This window comes from Sebastes umbrosus, chromosome 4, assembly GCF_015220745.1.
Source record: "Sebastes umbrosus isolate fSebUmb1 chromosome 4, fSebUmb1.pri, whole genome shotgun sequence".
Taxonomy (NCBI): domain Eukaryota; kingdom Metazoa; phylum Chordata; class Actinopteri; order Perciformes; family Sebastidae; genus Sebastes; species Sebastes umbrosus.
In genome coordinates, this window is record NC_051272.1 from 10,498,428 (window position 1) to 10,517,506 (window position 19,079).

The 19,079-nt window shown below is 41.7% G+C and overlaps 2 protein-coding genes across 5 annotated transcripts in view; one reads left to right on the forward strand and one right to left on the reverse strand.

Moving 5' to 3' along the window:
- The window catches only part of LOC119486281 (voltage-dependent calcium channel subunit alpha-2/delta-4-like), a 115,142-nt gene that overhangs the window by 24,150 nt on the left and 71,913 nt on the right, over nucleotides 1-19,079 (reverse strand). For all 4 annotated transcript variants that reach the window (XM_037766295.1, XM_037766294.1, XM_037766293.1 and 1 more), the window contains 6 exons: nucleotides 18,838-18,883; nucleotides 18,341-18,438; nucleotides 17,973-18,063; nucleotides 16,447-16,539; nucleotides 15,559-15,680; nucleotides 15,393-15,461 (listed from right to left, as the gene is read on the reverse strand). In XM_037766295.1, the coding sequence (XP_037622223.1) occupies nucleotides 15,393-15,461; nucleotides 15,559-15,680; nucleotides 16,447-16,539; nucleotides 17,973-18,063; nucleotides 18,341-18,438; nucleotides 18,838-18,883 (519 nt within the window). The remainder of the gene's footprint in view (nucleotides 1-15,392; nucleotides 15,462-15,558; nucleotides 15,681-16,446; nucleotides 16,540-17,972; nucleotides 18,064-18,340; nucleotides 18,439-18,837; nucleotides 18,884-19,079) is intronic.
- Nucleotides 918-14,283, forward strand: LOC119486339 (leucine-rich repeat and transmembrane domain-containing protein 2-like). Its single transcript, XM_037766387.1, has 4 exons — nucleotides 918-1,250; nucleotides 11,648-11,772; nucleotides 11,951-12,631; nucleotides 12,916-14,283. Exons 2-4 carry the CDS (start codon nucleotides 11,727-11,729, stop codon nucleotides 13,395-13,397), a joined length of 1,209 nt encoding a protein of 402 aa, XP_037622315.1. The 5' UTR covers nucleotides 918-1,250; nucleotides 11,648-11,726; the 3' UTR covers nucleotides 13,398-14,283.

Below are 19,079 nucleotides of genomic sequence, written 5' to 3' on the forward strand. Positions count from 1 at the left end.
TAATTAATAAGCTGTATGCCTCACTGTGTGTGTAGCCTACCACCGGGCCTAAATTTACTGAATTGTATTAAAATAATAAATCGTACTCCGGCAACTTGGCACAAAAAATTAACAGGAACCTGTTAAAACCTTAAAAAACATTTTTAATGCAGCAACAAATTGGTCAAAACTTAAACAGGAATTAAAATTCCAGTCTGTAATGTATATAGTATATAAACATAGAATTTAATTGAATAGATCGGCCCCATTGTCTCAGATACCCGATCCAGCCCTTTTGAGTCAGTATCGGCCTGATATCCGATCCGGTATCAGTATCGGTGCATCACTAGAATGCAGTTTAGTTGTATGGGAACGTAGTTTTGTAGGAAACAGGGTTGGTCTCTCGTACAGTCGTTTCCTTTTTTGTCAAATTTGCTGTATTAGCATGTGTGTAGTTGGTACAGTACTGCAAAGAAATACTACATAATATAGTCTCGCTCTCTCTCTCTCATACAAAGTGTACCTCTCTCTCTCTTCATTCATTCAGAGCTCAGCCTGCAGCTGCAACACTCTGCTGTTACTATTTCTGTCAAACTCTGCTTTAATGCACATTACACGCTCAGTACAACACACACACACACACACACACACACACACACACACACACACACACACACACACACACACACACACACACACACACACACACACACACACACACACACACACACACACACACACACACACACACACACACACACACACACACACACACACACACACACACACACCATTAGCAGCAGCATGTGGCTTCTCTCTCTCTCTCTCTCTCTCTCTCTCTCCCTCTCTCCCTCTCTCTCTCTCTCTAGCACACAGAGAGAAGCTCGCTCGCCCTTCGTCGGCAGGCTGTGTGTGTTAGACAAGAGCTCAGAGACGATCAGAGTCAGCTGAGAGAGCAGCGATGTGGACGAAAGGGAGGAAAACGACGACGATGAGCTGCGTTTGATCGGGAATAAAAACTCAAGTCCAGCTTCTGGTTTCTGGTTTTCTCTCAGATTCTAGTTTTAAGGAGGAATCGAGCTGCTGGCGTTTTGAGTCGAGACCAGTTTTCTGTCCTTGAAGACCTGAAGTCTGGGTTCTGGGCTCAGGTTTAAAAAGACAAATCCAGATTTTTGGTTCAAAGACAGACGAGCTTCTCTGAACGCTGCAGATGAAGCTGAACAGTTTCTGTCTTCTTTCTCTGTTTGGAGGCTGAAGCAGCAGAGCAGATGGTGAGCAGTGTCTGTGTGTGTGTGTAGATACTGAATGTACAGTAACATGCATGTGCCTTTAAAAGTAAAAAGAGTGTGTGTCCTGCATGTGTGTGCATGTACACTATATGGCCAGAATTAAGTGGACACTCCTGTCCACATACTTTAGTGTACTTTTGGTCTCAATCGGTTTTCCTCCTTTAGAGCCCTTATAGGAAATCTTAATGTACGATTCATTTCACGATTAATGAATTGATGGTTTTGTCTACAAAATGCCCGAGGTGACGTCTTCAAACATTTTATTTATGTCCAAACAACAGTTTAAAAGTTACTTAACTTAACTGAATTTAACAGCTAACTGATTATGAAAATAGTTGCCTGTTAGTTTTCTGTCAATCATTTAATTGTTGTACACCAACAACGATATCTAAATAAAATGGATTCTCTTTCCTTCAATTTTCTCAACAACCGTTCATCCGATCGACTTCACACTTGGCGGTGTTTTGCTGAGGACTCAAGGAAATGTAGTGTTGAGAGGGGAACCCTATTAACTGCTACACCGCTGCCGAAATGCATGCTGGGCACAGCTTGCTCTCTGTCAATAATCATGCAAGCTTTTGCACCCAAATGGCGCGTATACTTGGTGGTAAATACGGTGGTGCAACGGTCCCCCACAGTTTCATTTGTATTGAGGTTTTTGTGTAATGGTTTCAATTCCGATCCGGTTTGTTTTGCACATTATGGAGAATAAAAACAACCATTTCCAATGTATTTGAACTCCAAAATAAATAAATACTAGGGCTGTCAATCTATTAAAATATTTAATCGTGATCACATGATTGTCCATAGTTAATCACAATTAATGTGTTCAAAATGTACCTTAAAGGGAGATTTGTCAAGTATTTAATACTTTTATGAACATGGGAGTGGACAAATATGCTGCTTTATGAAAATGTATGTATAAATTTATTATTGGAAATCCATTAACAACACAAAGCAATGACAAATATTGTCCAGAAACCCTCACAGGTACTGCATTTAGCATAAAAAATATGCTCCAATCATAACATGGAAAACTGCAGCCCAACAGTCAACAACAGCTGTCAGTGTGTCAGTGTGCTGACTTGACTATGACTTGCCCCAAACTGCATGTGATTATCATAAAGTGGGCATGCCTGTAAAGGGGAGACTCGTGGGTACACATAGAACCCATTTTCATTCACGTATCTTGAGGTCAGAGGTCAAGGGACCCTTTTGAAAATGGCCATGACAGTTTTTCCTTTGGTTAGAACCAATGGAGTCATCAGCTTTTCTAGTTTCATATGATACCAGTATCTTTACTCTAGCTTTAAAACTGATCCCGATACAACCTAAAAATCACAAGTTGCGTTAATGCGTTAAAGAAATTAGTGGCGTTAAACTAATTTTTGTTAACGCGTTATTATCACATTAACTTCGACAGCCCTAATGTAAACTATTAACCTCTTAACATCCGACAGCCTGATGGCGGGCCCGGCCGCTATTCTGTCTTTCAGAGGTTGTAGCGGGCTCTGTCCTAAAGCTAGAGTGAAGATACTAGTATCATATGAAACTAAAAAAACCTAAAGAATCCATTGGTACCAACTATGTCATACTAACTTGTCACAAAGGAGGCTAAATAACGCTACATACTTATGCTAAATTTTGGCGAGGACAAACGGGCATTGCCATTTTCAAAGGGGTCGCTAAACCTCATGGTTGGTACAAAAGGATTCTTTAAGTTTTCTAGTTTCATATGATACCAGTATCTTCACTTTAGCTGTAATACTGAGCCCATTACCGCCTAAGTGTTACCACCAAGTTGTGTTAATGCATTAGTGGCGTTAAAACGAATTTGCGTCAATGCATTATTATCGCGTTCACTTTGACAGCCATAAAATAGATAGATTGATTGATAGTAAACAATGATAATTCTATATTATATGAAGCCATAACACTGATTTTATACATGAAATAAGGCAAGCTACTTAATGGTCAAGTAGGGCTATGTTCAGTTAGTTGCCTCTTCTATGTCTCTGGCACCTCGTCAAATAATTAGCAGGTCTGTATTTAATAGTGGTGCAACGGTTCAACAAGCCCACAGTTTGTTTTTTTATAGTTCGGTTCTGTATTCCTAATAATCGAGCATTGCTAGGGGACCCAACTATGTCATGGCAGGTGTATTGCTCAGGGCCCAAAGAAGTGCAGCAGCAACACCAGAGGCCAAACAATCGGCCCGTTCTGAACAGACACTTTTTGAACGGGCACTGCACTAGTTTTAGAAAATAGTTTGTGTTTGTCTCTTTTCTGTTTCAACACACAAAGTCAGCTCCATAAAGAAATGGTTTTCCAAGTATGGTGTGGAAGAAATTGACTGGCCTGCACAGAGTCCTGACCTCAACACCTTTGGGATGAACTAGAACACCGACTGTGAACCAGACCTGATCAGTGTTGGACCTCATTAATGCTCTTGTGGCTGAATGGCAGCTAATCCCTGCAGCCAGGATCTGAAACCAGTTATAGCAGCAGATTGATGCTTATGGTTTTGTAATGAGTCAACAAACACATGCCAGGAATCTTTCGCCTGTCCAAATACTTTTGGCCATGTTGTGTACAAGTGTATGCCTGTGCTTTTAATAGAGAGAGAGAGTCTAAAAGCATGTGGGAGTGTGCTGGTTGTTTACTTGCTCTCTGTGGTTTCCTCGCTCGTCCTGCCTCAGTGTGGATGCTGCAGAGTGTTTGTGCTCTCGGCCTTTTGGACCGAACGCTCGGCTGCCTCGTTCTCAGGCTGTTTGGAGGAAAAGTGCAATCACAGAGGGGGGGAGCTGCCTGTCAGAGGCCATTAAGAAGCTAGCGGGACGCCACGTTAGAGCCCAGAAAACCGGAGCGATGCACTGCAGATGAAGCAGGGAACATCACATCGGCAGGACTTCAGTGACACAAACCCAACAGCTGAGTTTTAAATTGAGATAATAATCCAGCACTTTTCCACATGAAATAATTCTGCTTTTTTTGTAGCACAATGTCGACCCACAAACAGGAAACAGAGAGGCTGATAAAGTCAACTTGAGGCCGGAGGGGTTGCTGGTTTGAATCCCCGGACCGTGAAATGTTATAAAAACACAGCTGTGGCATCAGTGATGTTTTTTTGAGGGGGATGTTCTGAAGCCTCAAGGTTGGATTTACTGGATCGCTGCCATCGTTGTCAGTTAGTGGAGCGTTTGATCCGAGAGAGGTGGAGCTGAGGTGATAGGCCGAGACAATCTCAACAAACATCCACCGCCACAAAGAGTCACATCAGAAAAAGTAAAATGACTTACTGAAGAAGAAGAAAATGACAATGGCTTGTACCTTTCACTCCAAATCGGCCACAGATTTCTGGAGAAGCATCTAGTGGCCATTAGAGGAACTGCAGCTTACAGCACCTCAGCACTACTTGGGGAAATCTAAGCGTTGATTTAAGAGCCGTTATTTCTGTATGTCAACTCGTACAGCTGTGTCCATCTCATCCGTGCTTGTTGACAGTTTTTGTTTCTGGCTTTGGCACAGAAAGATGATGTCCTCATTATTAGTCCTGTCTGATACCGTTCCAGTGGGCCAGTACTCACCGGTACCTCTTCATTTTACTCCTTAGCGTACTGTGTGACCTCTCCATATCAGGTTCTCTGGGAGATTCATAATGGCAATTCAGAGCCAGTGTATTTGCGCCTCATCTCAAGTCCTATTAACATAAAAACTATGTGGGGAAGAGCCGACGCACTGCATGACACGGCACGGGGGAGGGAGGGTTAAAACGAGGGTGCTGTAATTTATCAATACAACGTTCACGTCCTTTTTGTAAAATCATTATTCTACTGTTGGTCATAACTTTTCTCGATTGTGAACAAATATAATTAATGAAACCTTATTTGAAAGTTTTCTGAATTTGTTTTCTTTTGGGGCAAATATTTATATATTTCCAGAAGAATCAAATGTTCAGACGCAGGCTGTGATATGTGTAAATAATAAAATAATAATTAAATTACATTTAATAATAATGGTCTAAAATGATGTAGAACTGCATAGTTTTAAGACAAAAACCTGCAATTTTTTCTTGAGGGAGGACCCCCAAACCCAATATATCCTAGTATCTTTTATTCACTGTATAAATTCAGAATGTGTCTCTGTATAATATGTAGGAGCATCCTGACTGGGACCTGAATGATACCCTACTATAGGCTACAGATAACACAGGAAATACTTTAACTATTAACACTAAACACACCACCTTAACCCTATAATTTTCCATTTGGAATATGAAAGCTGCTAACATGCTAACGCTCAGCTCGCCAGAACATCTCTTCTGAGTTCAGCAGCCTGTTCAGCTAACTGACAGCTCTAATGCTTCAAACACACAATCAATCAGACTGATCAGAGATTAAACGATCAGTTCAGAGTTAAAAAAAAAAGGACAGAAATTCATCATGTTATTATTATTATTATTATTATTATGTTATTATTAAATTCTACAGAAACACCAACAGCTGCTCAGAGCCACTGTTGGACCTCCATAAAGTGCGTCATCATGCCATCATCTGTTTCTCTTCCAGAGTAGCTCGCTGGTAACGAGGTTATCAGCTAACATATGAAGTACTGTGTGTTTACAACATAATACCGTGTATTTACTTCATACTGTGTATTTATAACGGGTCCTGTGAAAGTGATTTAAAAGTCTCAACAAAACAGCAGATGTGTGATGGTGACGCGACAGTAAAAACAGAAAACAGAGAGCGAGCGGTTGTTCCGACACCATCTGGACTCCCGAACAATAGTCCGTTTCACTCGGGGATTGAAACCACAGTTTTAATCTGTGACCCGCCGCCGCTGCTGTGGGCGGCGTCTAATCTGGCTGATGGTGCTTTTGACAAGTTGTTTCAACAGCTGTCTGCTCCCAAAAACTCCATAAATATAAACCACTGAAGAAGCTGAGGATATTTTTCTCTTCACTTTCTTTAACTGTGGGAGTATTTTCTAAGCTGTCATCGCAACAGGATCATTTCTGTTTACTGTCAAATCAGGTGAAGGAAGCAACATAAAATCCACAATGAAAATCAGTCAAAACAAGTATTAAGTGTTGAGCCTAAACTACAGGAAACAATGATTATGAAGGTGTTGCTTGGTCGTACGTTAAATATTAAAGGGACTGTTTGTAAAAATCAGAAATTGCTTGTTAACAGCGACACCTGTGGCCGTTAAGTCAACGAAAGTCAGCGTCCTGTTGCTCACGCTTGTGCTCGCTCTACATAGACATGAACGAGTATCGCTCAAAACAGTGAGGCGACACACGTCAGCTAAAACCACAATATCACTCTATATTTCACCTGCTTGTCAGTAATGTTAGCTGACCAGACAAAGGTCTCTCCATGAATCACTGCTGATCTTAGTGTTGGCTTTTCCTGCCTCAGCCTCCCGACCGAGGTCGGAGGGAACAGGGGAGACACCGGAGTTTTGGTCAGTGATGATAACGTTTCGGGGAAACGGGGAAACCTTTGTTGGTCTGGAGGAGCAGCAGCATTTATTTTACAGAAGTTATAAACAGTCCCTTTAACACATGCATCACCGGACTGCATATAAGCGAATATACACGGTGCATTTTTCCGAGTTAAACCTGCCTCCTGCCAGGAAGTTGTATCAGCCAATCAGCTCAGAAAAATCTACCCGTTTGAAAAAATATATTGATGTACGAATTAATCACACACCTTTAAACCAGACCTGTATAGGCTGTTAATCCCGCGCCATCTTTAAGTTCCATTTTATAAGTTACTGTAGATAAAAGCATTATACAACCTTAAAATAAAACAAATGCACAATACAGTATGAAGTCCGTGATGTTCTTTGGCCTAGAAAAGGTTGTTAGACTGTATTTCACAGATAAACCTGCCGGGTAAACTTTGAGTTTAGGTGAATGTGACGTCCTCGACCTACACCCAGCAGCCTCTACGCTCTCTGTGGAGTCCTTAAAAGTCACGAGTCCCAAAGAAAGACATGCCAAGTGGTGCAGAGAGGAGGGCATGCTCAAAGAGACGAATGAATGAGGAGGGAGATGAATAGCAGAAAAGCAGCCAGGAGCAATTTCGGCTCTTGATAAACAGAAGATGACATGCCTCTACGTTTGCTTTTGTTTTGGTCCTCGGCTCGCAGCTATCTAAGGGTTTGAGTGTGTGTAAGCATTCAACGGTGGGTGGGTGAAGTGTTTTCATGATGTCCAATGTTGTAAAAGTCTCCGGACTAAGACGTCGTGGTGGACTTTCTATTATTTGGCTCCATCTGAAGGATTTACACAAGACAAGATCACGTTTTTCTGTAAATCCTTCCTCCTGTTTCTACAACGTGCAGCATGATTCATTGTCCGTCTGTTGTTACAACCATGAGACAGAGAGAGGGGTCAGAGGTCATCCTCTCCATAGGAAACTCTGATAAAGGCTCTGCTCATCCTCTTATAGGCTGCTGTAGTAGATCTAATGTGACACGTGGCTGATGTCACTCACAACTGATCTGAGTTACTAAGCCTGTGGATTCTTTTATTTTCATGTTATTTCACAGCACGTTGTGCTGCACCCACACTGGACCTGAAACAAGCCAACAAAGCCTCATACTTTGAGGACCAGAAAAGGTTCTGAAACGACCCAGATAACTGTCCGATGTTGACGCAATTTCTGAAGCACATTTTCTCTGTAATTGTACACATTTGTAGCTCCTTTTTCCTTTTGTACATCCATCCATCCATTTTCTTCCGCGCAAAAAAGTTTGTACGCTCGCTTGAGGTGTTTTTTTCCATTGTCGAAAAAGAGTTGATGTGCTAAATGTGATATGGAAACGTCTTTGCCGAAAACGTTCTGACATAGCGAACATTTAACTCACATGACTGATCAGCTGTTTCCGCTGCTGGCAACTTCCCAGATATATATTTATATTGTCTTCGTCTCCAGACAGTTTACCACGCTGGATTTAACATGTGAGGGTGCAGGTCACATCCACGTGGACCCTCCATTGTTTTCTACTTTCTCATTTCGGCTCGCTGCGGTTGATGGTTATAGAACGGATATGACGTCACGTTACTCAGACTACAACACTAAAAGCAGTAACTTCCTTCTACCTCCACATAGACTCAAATAAAGCAAATATATTGATTCTGGCATTAGAAAAATCAATTTCAAAATCGTAAAAAAACAAAATTGTGATACATAGGTGAATAATTTTTTTCCCCCACCCCTAGAAACTACGCTGTAGCCGAGATCATTCACTCCAAACCAACTGATGGAAATGCACCAAATTCACATTTCTGTTTTGCGACATTTCAAAAGTTTGCTTGACATGTGAATAGAAACATGGTTAATATCTCACTGCATCCACGTCAGGAAATGTAAACATTGGTTATTTTAAGCTTTTAAAACACACAGCTGTTGTTTTTCTGGTGATAATCTGCAGAAACGCTGAGCATCAGTACATACTAGACGATTTGTTGTCATTATCATCTGGGAACACAGGCTCTGACTTTGCACTTCTAATTTTTGGTCTCTCGATGATGCGAAGTGACGTCAAATATTCTTCAGGGAGCCACATTTGCCTCTCCCATTATCTCCCTCCTCTACCTGCATTGTAATTTCTCTCCGGTTTGTAATGTCAGTCGTGGCCTGAAGGCACCTTCTTGCCTCACGCAGGCCGCAGCAGAGTGACTGGCATCATTGTGCCAACTTAACAAAAGAAAGACCTGCAACAAAAGAAAGACCTTGAGGCAGCGTTTCTCTGGCTCTTTATAGCCGCTACAGACGGATGATGGAGTGACAGCACTTTTCTTTACCTCTGCAGCATTATCTCTCATGCACGCCTCCCCCCACTGCATGTCTGAGTGCCCAAAACGCCAGAGACATCAAGAGGAGCGAATTAAAATTGCACAAATCATCAAAAAAAAAATTTCTTGATTGTATGTGTGAAACAATGCTGACGATGTACTGTATCTGCATCGTACAGGAATTGCGAGTGGGCGTTAAGAAGACAGAAGTTGGCATTGACTTTTTCCTCTGGTGTTGCTGGATGAAAACACAGAGGATTATTTCACTCCATCATGAAGCTTGTGTGTTCTTTCGGAGCGGGAAAAGGCAAAGAATGAAAAGGATTGAGGACAAGCAAAAAGCTGAGAACAACCCCGGCCTGTAATGCCAATATACTGTAGATCAGCTCCGCCGGAGACTAAGCTGTTGATGTTTTTTAATCAGTGCACACGAAATACTCCACTTAATCTTGCATATCGAGTTGCACTCTTTCTGGCGGCTGAGAGGTTTGAGAAACAGGCGGGTGAAAAGAAAAGCATCAGTTTGAATCCCTGGACCAGATGGAGAGTGCAAAGCCGGGAGTGTGAACGAGTAAATCTTTTATTTGTTACCAACGAGATGAATGAAAGTAAGGACGTGTAAAAGCTGAAAAAGAGCAAAGTAAATCTGAACAAAGCTCACAAAGGATTATCCTTTACAGTAAAGTAGTGAAGCTGGAGGAGTCATTTCAGTCGTTTTCTCATCTTTCATAGACAATGTAAGATGACAATGGAACACTTCAAGTCTTGGATGAACATGAACATTTCATAAAGTACAAGCCTGGACATAAAAACTGACAGGAAAACATCCATCTTTAAATCCTGTGATGTGCTCCGCTGACAATGAGCTGAGGCTGAATAAACCTGGTCAAACATTCAACGGTTTAAATCAGATCACTTCCACTTTCCGGGTGAACTTTGGATGAATTCAGTTGCCGTAACAAAGCGATTTGGCTTGTGTATTTGCTACAGCGATAAATCAGCTGGGCTAATATATTGGCCTAAATTACCTTTTTGCAGATTAGGGCTGTCAAAGTTAACGCAATAATAACGTGTTAACGCAAATTTGTTTAACGCCACTAATTTCTTTAACGCTTTAACGCAATCAATCTTCCGAAGGTTGTAGCGGGCTCAGCTTTAAAGCTAGAGTAATGATACTGGTATCATATGAAACTAGAAAACCTAATGAATCCATTGGTATCCCAGCTTGTCATGAAAATGAAAATGGGTTCTATGGGTACCCACGAGTCTCCCCTTTACAGACATGCCCACTTTATGATAATCACATACAGTTTGGGGCAACTCATAGTCAAGTCAGCATACTGACACACTGACAGCTGTTGTTGCCTGTTGGGCTGCAGTTTGCATTGTTATGCTCTAAGCATATTTATTATGCTAAATGCAGTACCAGTGAGGGTTTCTGGACAATATTTGTCATTATTTTGTGTTGTTAATTGATTTCCGATAATAAATATATACATTCATTTGCACAAAGCAGCATATTTGTCCAGTCCCATGTTGATAAGAGTACTAAATACTTGACAAATCTCCCTTTAAGGTACATTTTGAACAGATAAAAAAATGTGTGATTAATCGCGATCAATTATGGACAATCATGCGTTTAATCTCGATAAATCTTTTTAATCGATTGACAGCCCCACAAGAATGTGTTGAAAATACATTGTTTGTCTATAAGAGAGCTGACTCTTTCTTGTTAAAGGTTTTTTTTGGGGAGTATTTTCTATATCCGAATCGAGAGTCTCAGGACAGATTGTAAAGCCCCTTGTGGCACATTTGTGATGTTGACTTGTGGCACATTTGTGATGTTGAGCTATATAAATAATATTGACTTGACTGTTTATTTTTCAACTGTAAAATCTCACTAAATATCCTGGTCACAAACAAATTTAAGGGATCTAGGGCTGCACGCTCTTAGCCGATTAGTCGATTAATCGGTTGTTTTGGTCTTAGTCGACTAAGATTTCTTTAGTTGATTAGTATTATTTTTTATGTTTTTTTCATGCTAAATGACTTATTTCCAGGAAACTTCTGAGCACATCTCTGGTAAACACACGATGTAAAGTAGTGTTTTTGTGTGATTCTTTGTGGAGAAACTCAGTTTTAAAAATCTGTCGCCTAAATCAACTAATCAATTAGTCAACAAAATCGTATGAGTGTTAGTGGAGAATTTCTTTGGTCGAGGACAAACCTAAAATGTTTTATCAGATTTTTTAAACTCTAAAATATCAAATTTGGTATCGGGCCTCAAAAACTCCAGTATCTGTTGGGCTATAGTCTTCGCCATAAGGAATGGTCACTGAGGCTGACGGGTATCGTAATATCTGGAGCCATTTGTTGAACTAAACGGTCATCTGTTGTTGAAATACATCTAACAAACGATGGCCTTAACATCAACCTATAGTATCATTAAATCATCCAGAAGACTCAGCGGTTTCTATGTTGAAGTATGTTGAGGAAATCATTGGAAGAAAACTTTTCAAATGTGAATTTACAACATCTTCTCTGCTGTCTTCGTTTTCTTTTTTTCCAGGAAGTTCCTCACAGCTGGACGTTGGTGTGAACACAGCTGGATGAGAGCCTGAAGCCACAGTAGAGTCAATGTGACAGACATGAAGAACCTGGACCAGTATGGACGCAGTCACCTGGAGAGTCTGGGTGAGTCCGGACAGACGAGTGATTGTAGTCTGCTTCCATAAAGACTCCACAGGTGTTAATGAAGCAGACGGTTTAGCTTTGCTTTACTTTATTTCTTCTTTATTTCAGCTGCAGTGTTTTTTGTGACTTCTCTTTCTCCTAGCTCAATAAAGTTCTGTTTGTTTCTTGTGTCTTCCAGTGTGTGCAGCCCTGCCCAGTCTGGTACTGGTTCTACTGGGACTGCTGGGCTCGGTCCACGGCTGTCCCGGTGTCTGCACCTGCTACGGTAACACCACTGACTGCTCTGCTGTCGGCCTTCTCTCTCTGACGCCCATCCTAACACAGCTGGACCAGGACTCTCTGATCCTCCGGCTGCCCCAGAACAACCTCTCCTCACTGGGCACCGCTGAGCTGTCCAACCTCAGCCTGGAGCTCCTGGATCTTTCTCAGAACCACTTTTCCTCCCTGCAACCTGGAGCTTTCACGGGCCTGAGCAGCATGCGCTTCCTCAATCTCTCCGCTAACTACCTCGGGGTTCGCCTGGTGACCTCTGACCCCAACAACAGCACAGAGGTCCTGCTGGGCTTGAACGGAAGTCAGGGGAGCGCTGGCCTGAGCAAGGAAGCGTTCAGGGGGCTGTGGCGGCTGCGAGGGCTCGACCTGTCCTCCAATGGCCTCCTGTGGCTGCCCAAAGGCCTGCTGGATGGGCTTCAGAGACTCGCCTGGCTGTCCGTGGCCAGCAATCGGCTGGTGGCCCTGGACCGAGTCACCTTCGAGCCCTTGGTGGGGCTCCAGCAGCTCCGGCTGGCGGGAAACCCCTGGGAGTGCGACTGCAAGCTGAGAGACTTCAAGCACTGGATGGAGTGGTTGATTTACAGGGGTGAGTAGAGCTGTTAGCAGGCCTCTCCACATCTCAAATACTCTGATGTTGATAGGTTTCAGTTAAGACGGTACCGGAGCGAATCACTTTGTATTTTGAGTCTGTACTTCAAAAGCTGTCTAATCGTAGCAATTAATCTCCGCTCTGCAGGATGGATGTATGCTGAGCAAAGACATCTAAGAATATAATGACCTCCATCTCTCTAAATCCTTCCCTGTCTCTCCCTGTTTCTTTCTTCCTCCACTACATCTTTCCCCTCCCTCCCCCCTCCGTCTGCTTTATAGATGGGCAGGTAGATGCGATGCAGTGCAGTCTCCCAGGGGATCTGAAGGGCAGGGACATCCGCAGCGTGCCGGCAGAGATGTTCAGCTACTGCCTGCAGACTCCGACCAGAGAGGGCGCACCGGGTTACGCCACCCGGCCTCCCTGCCCGCCCGGCCGCATCAACAGCAACGACGACTGCATTCGCCAGCGCTACCGGCCCGTCAGCGTCCGCCGAGCGCACGGCACGCAAATAGTCGCGGGCGTGATCTGCGGCACGGTGTGTGTCATGATGGTGGTTGCGGCGACTTACGGCTGTGTCTACGCCTCGCTGATGGCGCGGTACCAGAGGGAGATGAAGAACCGCGGGCAGCCTCTGATGGCCGAGCCCGGAGCCGACACAGACCTGGAGGACGGGCAAATGTCGTCGCCGACCTCGCCGGAGGAGTCGCCGCCCAAAGAGTCCTGCGGCATCGTGCACGGGTATCGAATCAGCAGCTTCTGACCCGCTGCTTTTTGCTGATTTTAGATGCTTCCGGGACGCTTCTGCTCCTCAGCGCTCATCAACTGACGAGACGGCGTCTGGAGGGAGGAACCCTGCAGCTCTGTGATTGTGCTGAAAGCGTCTGGGCGGGGACCGATCGTACAGCTAATGGAGCGCACTAGATTCAGTGACACTGGAATGCTGCAGCACTTCTTTTAATGTATGGATGCTCTGTGAATTGTTATTCCCTGCGCTGCATCTCTCAGCCAGCTCTTAAACTCCTCTGAAGCTGTTGTTTGGCACTTCTGCACCTTGACTTCCCTTCTTCTCTAGAAATAGGAAACAACCTTTTTTTTGTTCAAGCTGTCCGTTGTTGTATCTGAGCCCAACAAGCACAAGATCCAAAAGTACAAATGTCTGTGAATCTGTGAAATGTGACATTTCTCTTGTTGTTTGCTGCACCCATTATCTTGTTTTCTTGATATGTGTATTTTATGTTATCTGTAACATCCCCACTTTGAGAAATAGTTCTTCCTCTGTTAAGTTGAATTCCCTCCAAATAAGAACTCTGTTAGAGTCCTGCTGCTGTCAGGGAAATGCTGCTTTAAGCTTCATCACTGAGGTAAACTGCATTCAAACAACATTAGAGCTGTGCTGCCACCTAGAGGGCAAGCTTTGAGCTACAACAGCTTTCAATCCAGCACAAACAGTTTATTCCCAACATAGCAAAGCAAGAGGTACTGACTGAAAGTGTGTGTGAGCGTATCAGCTCATATATACGGTAACGTCCATGTGTTTTCATTCATTTTGTCCAGATTTTCTGTGATAAGCACATGAAATATTGTCTCAAATCCAACTCAAGGACTGTTAATCATGCTGAAGATAATAAACTCTATATTTATCTAAACTGCATTTTTTTCTTATTAAAACAACAACGACCAGGAAACCACATCCATCAAACCGTTAAAATAAGAGCCAGACTCACAAGATGAAATGAAAAGAGAGAAAATTCAAGAATTCTACATCGATGTTCTGAGATTAAGACAAATAACACGATCAAGTGAAGACATGAAATCCTCTCCTGACAGGTCAAGCTGAGGAATACAGATGAAGTTTCATCAGCTCTCATCTGAATCTACGTACGTCATCTGTATTTCTTTTTCAAAACAAACTAAACAAAACCTTACAAAGCCATCCAGTCATTTTCTACAACTTTTAAAGTTTTTTTTATTCTATTCTTCTCATATACTCAAAAATCCTAATGACCTGTCAGACCTGTGAAACATCACAGTGAAGTCTAATTACAGCTAATCCTTGACTCCCGACGCTGTGGATCCATCAACTGTTTAACTAGAATTACTGTCTCGTGGTTGTATGCCTCCGCCAACCAGTCAAGTTGCAGTTTGCATCCATGTCTGTCCAAAATGTCATCACTTCGTATACTTTCACGAGAATGGTACGGACGGACGGACGGACGGACACGGCAGTTGCCGGCACTGAAGCATAATAAAAGAAAGATAACATCTACTGCAGGTTCTACCGACAGGCTCGCAAATAGGTTGTTGTCTCTTTCAGTCAAGCATTACAATATATTAGGGCTGTCAAAGTTACCACGATAAAGGTCGCTTGACCTCTGACCTTAAGATATGTGAATGACAAGTAACACATTTGCAAAATACCTGCCTAGCAGCTAGTTTGGCACGCCCTCAAACACAGCTACTTAGAGCGGAGTCTGAAGAGTAAACATGTTCTATTAGAAACCTGTTCTCTTTAAAGCTAAACCAAAATAATTAAGACTTTATAAGACTTTATAAGACTACATTTAAGACTTTTCGAGACCTGCCAATACTGTGTGTAATGTTTGTGGTCTTCTATGTTTCATCAGGCAAAAGTTTTTGGAAACCGTTTTGGAAAACAGAAAACTACAACATATCCAAGACGTCCAATAGATGATGCAAATATCAGGATAACATTTAAAAGCGTGTTTTGAATGAGAGCTGCAACAGCCTGACTCACCTCCGGCCATGGCGGTCTTCCCTTCGGACGACACCGTCACTGCTGTGGTCCCTATCACGTACTTCACTCCTGTTGAGAGAACGTTCACCTCGGAGTCAGCCGATTGGGGACATATCTGATGATAATGATAATATTCTACATGTTGAGAGCTGCTGAGGAGACGGACCTTTGTCGTTGACGGGGTAGTAGAAGAAGCTTCCAGGAGTGTTTTCCACGGCCAGGCGGTACCACAAAGGGAAGTGATCGATGGTGAACAGGTTGTCTTTATCAGTTGGCGTCAGAAACCTTCTGTTGAGAAGAACACAAGACAACATTTTACTTTGAAACCTACTGCGGAATTAATTCAACCAGCCTGAAAAGACGTAGTATGTCATCCCTGGATCGTAGCATTATGATCAGTTTTTCTACGAAGCTCAGGTGAACTACGGTGGATACCAGTATCTTCACTCTAGTTTTAAAACTGAGCCGCTACAACCTAAAAATCACAAGTTGCGTTCATGCGTTAAAGAAATTAGTGGCGTTAAAACAAATTTGCGTTAATGCATTGTTATCGCGTTCACTTTGACAGCCCTAGAATAGATATATTGATTGATAGTAATCAATGATAATTCTATATTATATGAAGCCATAACACTGACAGTTTTTTTTTATGGTTTGGTTCAGTATTCCATGTTACTATCGTGTTCACTTTGACAGCCCGACTTGATATATTTAATGTTGTTAAGAATAGTTAAATAAATGAAGCTACAGGATAAATAGAAGGCTTCAAATAGACCCCATTATCGGCATCGACCGATACTGCTTCCTGTGAGTTTTGATCGGCCCCAAAAACCCTGATCGGAGCCCCTACTGTGAACGGTTTGTGTTGATCAGCTCTAAATATAAGCTGGAATGAATGTGTGAAAGTTAAGCAGGCTGGTTTTGTTTGTTCAACTAAATTCTTTTCGTCTTTGTCAATGTTTTTGTTTCCTTGAGTTTCTTTTTGCTGCACCATGAGTCAGATGTTCTGAGCTGAACAAAGTTAACTGAGAATGCTGCCTGGTTCCAGTCTTACTTTGCCACTCTGGTCTCCACTCCTGCGTATCTCATCATCCTCATGAGGCCGGCACGAGTACCGAGGAAGGCTGTCTCCATACCCGGCTCCACCCTGCACACACACAAACACAGACACACACACCAGACATAAACACCAGTCAGAGGATGGAAGGTAAACAAAGACTCAGACTCGGCAGCTTTAACGGCGCTTCAAGGATTGTTCTTCACCATTAGACGAGTCAGATAAAGCGTTTTTTGATGAATGGTTAATATTAATGAAGGACATTTCCTCTTTTGAATATTTAATCACAACTATTAATAATTACCAAGTTAAGTTTTATGAAGTCTGGTCTCATTTTTTATATGTATATAAATAATAAAAGATAACATAATGAAAATATTCTCATTTATGTGGTATTTTATTTATATTTTGTGCCTCTCTTTTGGTCTGTTGTCTCAGTTTTTCTCCTTATTTTACTGATGTTAATTTTGGCAGCTATAATAGATTTAGTCTTTTTTTTTTTTTTTTATTAGTTTTAGTCACATTTTAATCATTTTAATCCTTCATAGTTCTTGTATAGTTTTAGTCAACGACAACTCAACATTTTTAGTCCAGTTTTAGTCACTGATAAGTCATTTCTTTTTCGTCAACATTTTTTCTCTCTTAATTTGGTTAGCTTTTTTTTTTTATTTAATATTAGTCCTGTTTTACCCACCGGTCCGTTATGAGAGCCTATCCGCCCCCTCAACATGTAAATAAATGCGACACTCAACCAACCGAACCCGACCCGACCCGCAAAATTTATGCATTATAGTAGCACAATTTTGTGTTTGAGACAGAGAGAGGGGAAAAGAATGTAGAAAGTGACAAAAATAAAGAGAGATTTTGGTAAAGTTTTTATTTTTAAAACTACATTTTAGTCTTTTTTGGTCCATGATATTGCATGTTTGATATCGTCACCGTTAGCGTTTAATGATGTCGGTGCCGTCTCGTCATAGTCTCGCCTTAATCATGGAAGAGAAAAGGGCATTGACGAACATATTTCGTCATAGTTTTTGTTACCGAAATTAACACTGTGTCAACTACTACAGTATATGTGCCCAGATTAGTTTTGTTCCTTTTGCTTTGTTACCTGCTCTTCATTGACTCACTGTCATATGTTGTTTTGTGTGGCATTATGTTGTTTATCTATTGGAAAACTTTAGAGACAACTTCAAGATGTTCCATGCTTTTATTCATTTACTTGTCTGTGTTTTTAATTGATCTCTTTTTAAAACACTTTGGTCAACGTTAGTTGTTTTTAAATAAACAAGACTTGACAATCAGGAGTCGAAATCTGCACAATGAAGGATCATAACTCCACAAACATGAGAGGAGTTTAGTGAGCGGAGATCACAGCAGTGAGAAACTCAACAGCAGTGTGTTTTACTAAAACAATTTCCAGTTCCAACTGTTTGTTGCACCAACATGTTTTGATTCATTCATGTATTTTTAGGTGAACTGGCCCTTTAATGCTTCACATTATCAGGTATAAAATGTCTCACCTGTCGTTGAGCATCAGGGCGTTCCAGTAGGCCTCCAGCGGAGCCGTCACCACGGCGTCAAACAGCGTCTGCTGCAGCAACACCTCGTCACCTAGGCAACGGTCAAACAACAGTTCGGTCAAACAAAGGAAACTTTTAAATGAAGGTCAAATAAACACTCGTCAGTCTGGACAAGAACGGATGCGTTCATTTTCTTCTTTAAGGAAAATCTTAACTTAAGGTATTATGTGCAATCAGCCCCTGATTCTCATTTTGTGTCTTTTTTCCAAAACCTGTTTTATCAAAATATTACAAGTCATCATAATTTGTATAAATATAAAATGGAGCTAAAACTTTATGTGTTTGTTATTTCAGTATGAGAAACTTACACTCGAGGTCTGGCTCCTTCCCCAGCAGGTAGCGGACGGCAGCCTGAAGCTGGGTGTATTTCCGGTGGCTGGGGTCGATGTCTGTCTCACAGTACGTCCTGAGGAAAAGAAGTATTATTACCAGGATTAACTGCTACAGGAAGCTGCCTGGATGCTTCTGGGAGTTTGATCTGATATACAAAGTTTAGGGAATAATATATATTTGATATATGAGAATAATGTCAGAATTGTGGGGAAAAGATTTTAGGGAAGAGAGAGACTTTAATTGAACAAATCCTGACTTGCTTTTTCACTCTTATCTTCTTTTTTTCTATCACACTCAGCTTGTACTTTATGGTACAATAACACAATAATAGTTTGTCATTTACTGATCCATTTGATTCAATAATCTGTGTCTTCCTCACATATAAACTGATTAAAAGGTTCAATTGTTGAAATCTACAGTATTAAATATCAGTTCATGTTTCAAACTGATGACTGTGTGGTTTCATACGTACCACTCGGTGGCAATGCTGAGGTCTGGGGAGGTGAGGTCATGTAGGCCTGCGAAGGAAGGTACAAACAGTCAGACTTTTCCATGAAAACATACAGATTTTATTATTTTTGCTTCAGTTTAAGAAGCTGTTGTGCTGCCTTGGAAATATGGTTAACTATGGATTCATAGGAGTGCTATAAAAAAGAATAAATCTGTAAAATAATAAGAAAATAAATGTGGAAATAAGGAATAAATAGAATAACA

Coding starts and splice junctions, on each gene's coding strand:
- LOC119486339 (XM_037766387.1), top strand. CDS start 11,727: ATGAAGAACCTGGACCAGTATGGACGCAGTCACCTGGAGAGTCTGG. Junction 11,773..11,950: donor CAGTCACCTGGAGAGTCTGG/GTGAGTCCGGAC, acceptor TGTGTCTTCCAG/TGTGTGCAGCCCTGCCCAGT. Junction 12,632..12,915: donor GGAGTGGTTGATTTACAGGG/GTGAGTAGAGCT, acceptor TCTGCTTTATAG/ATGGGCAGGTAGATGCGATG.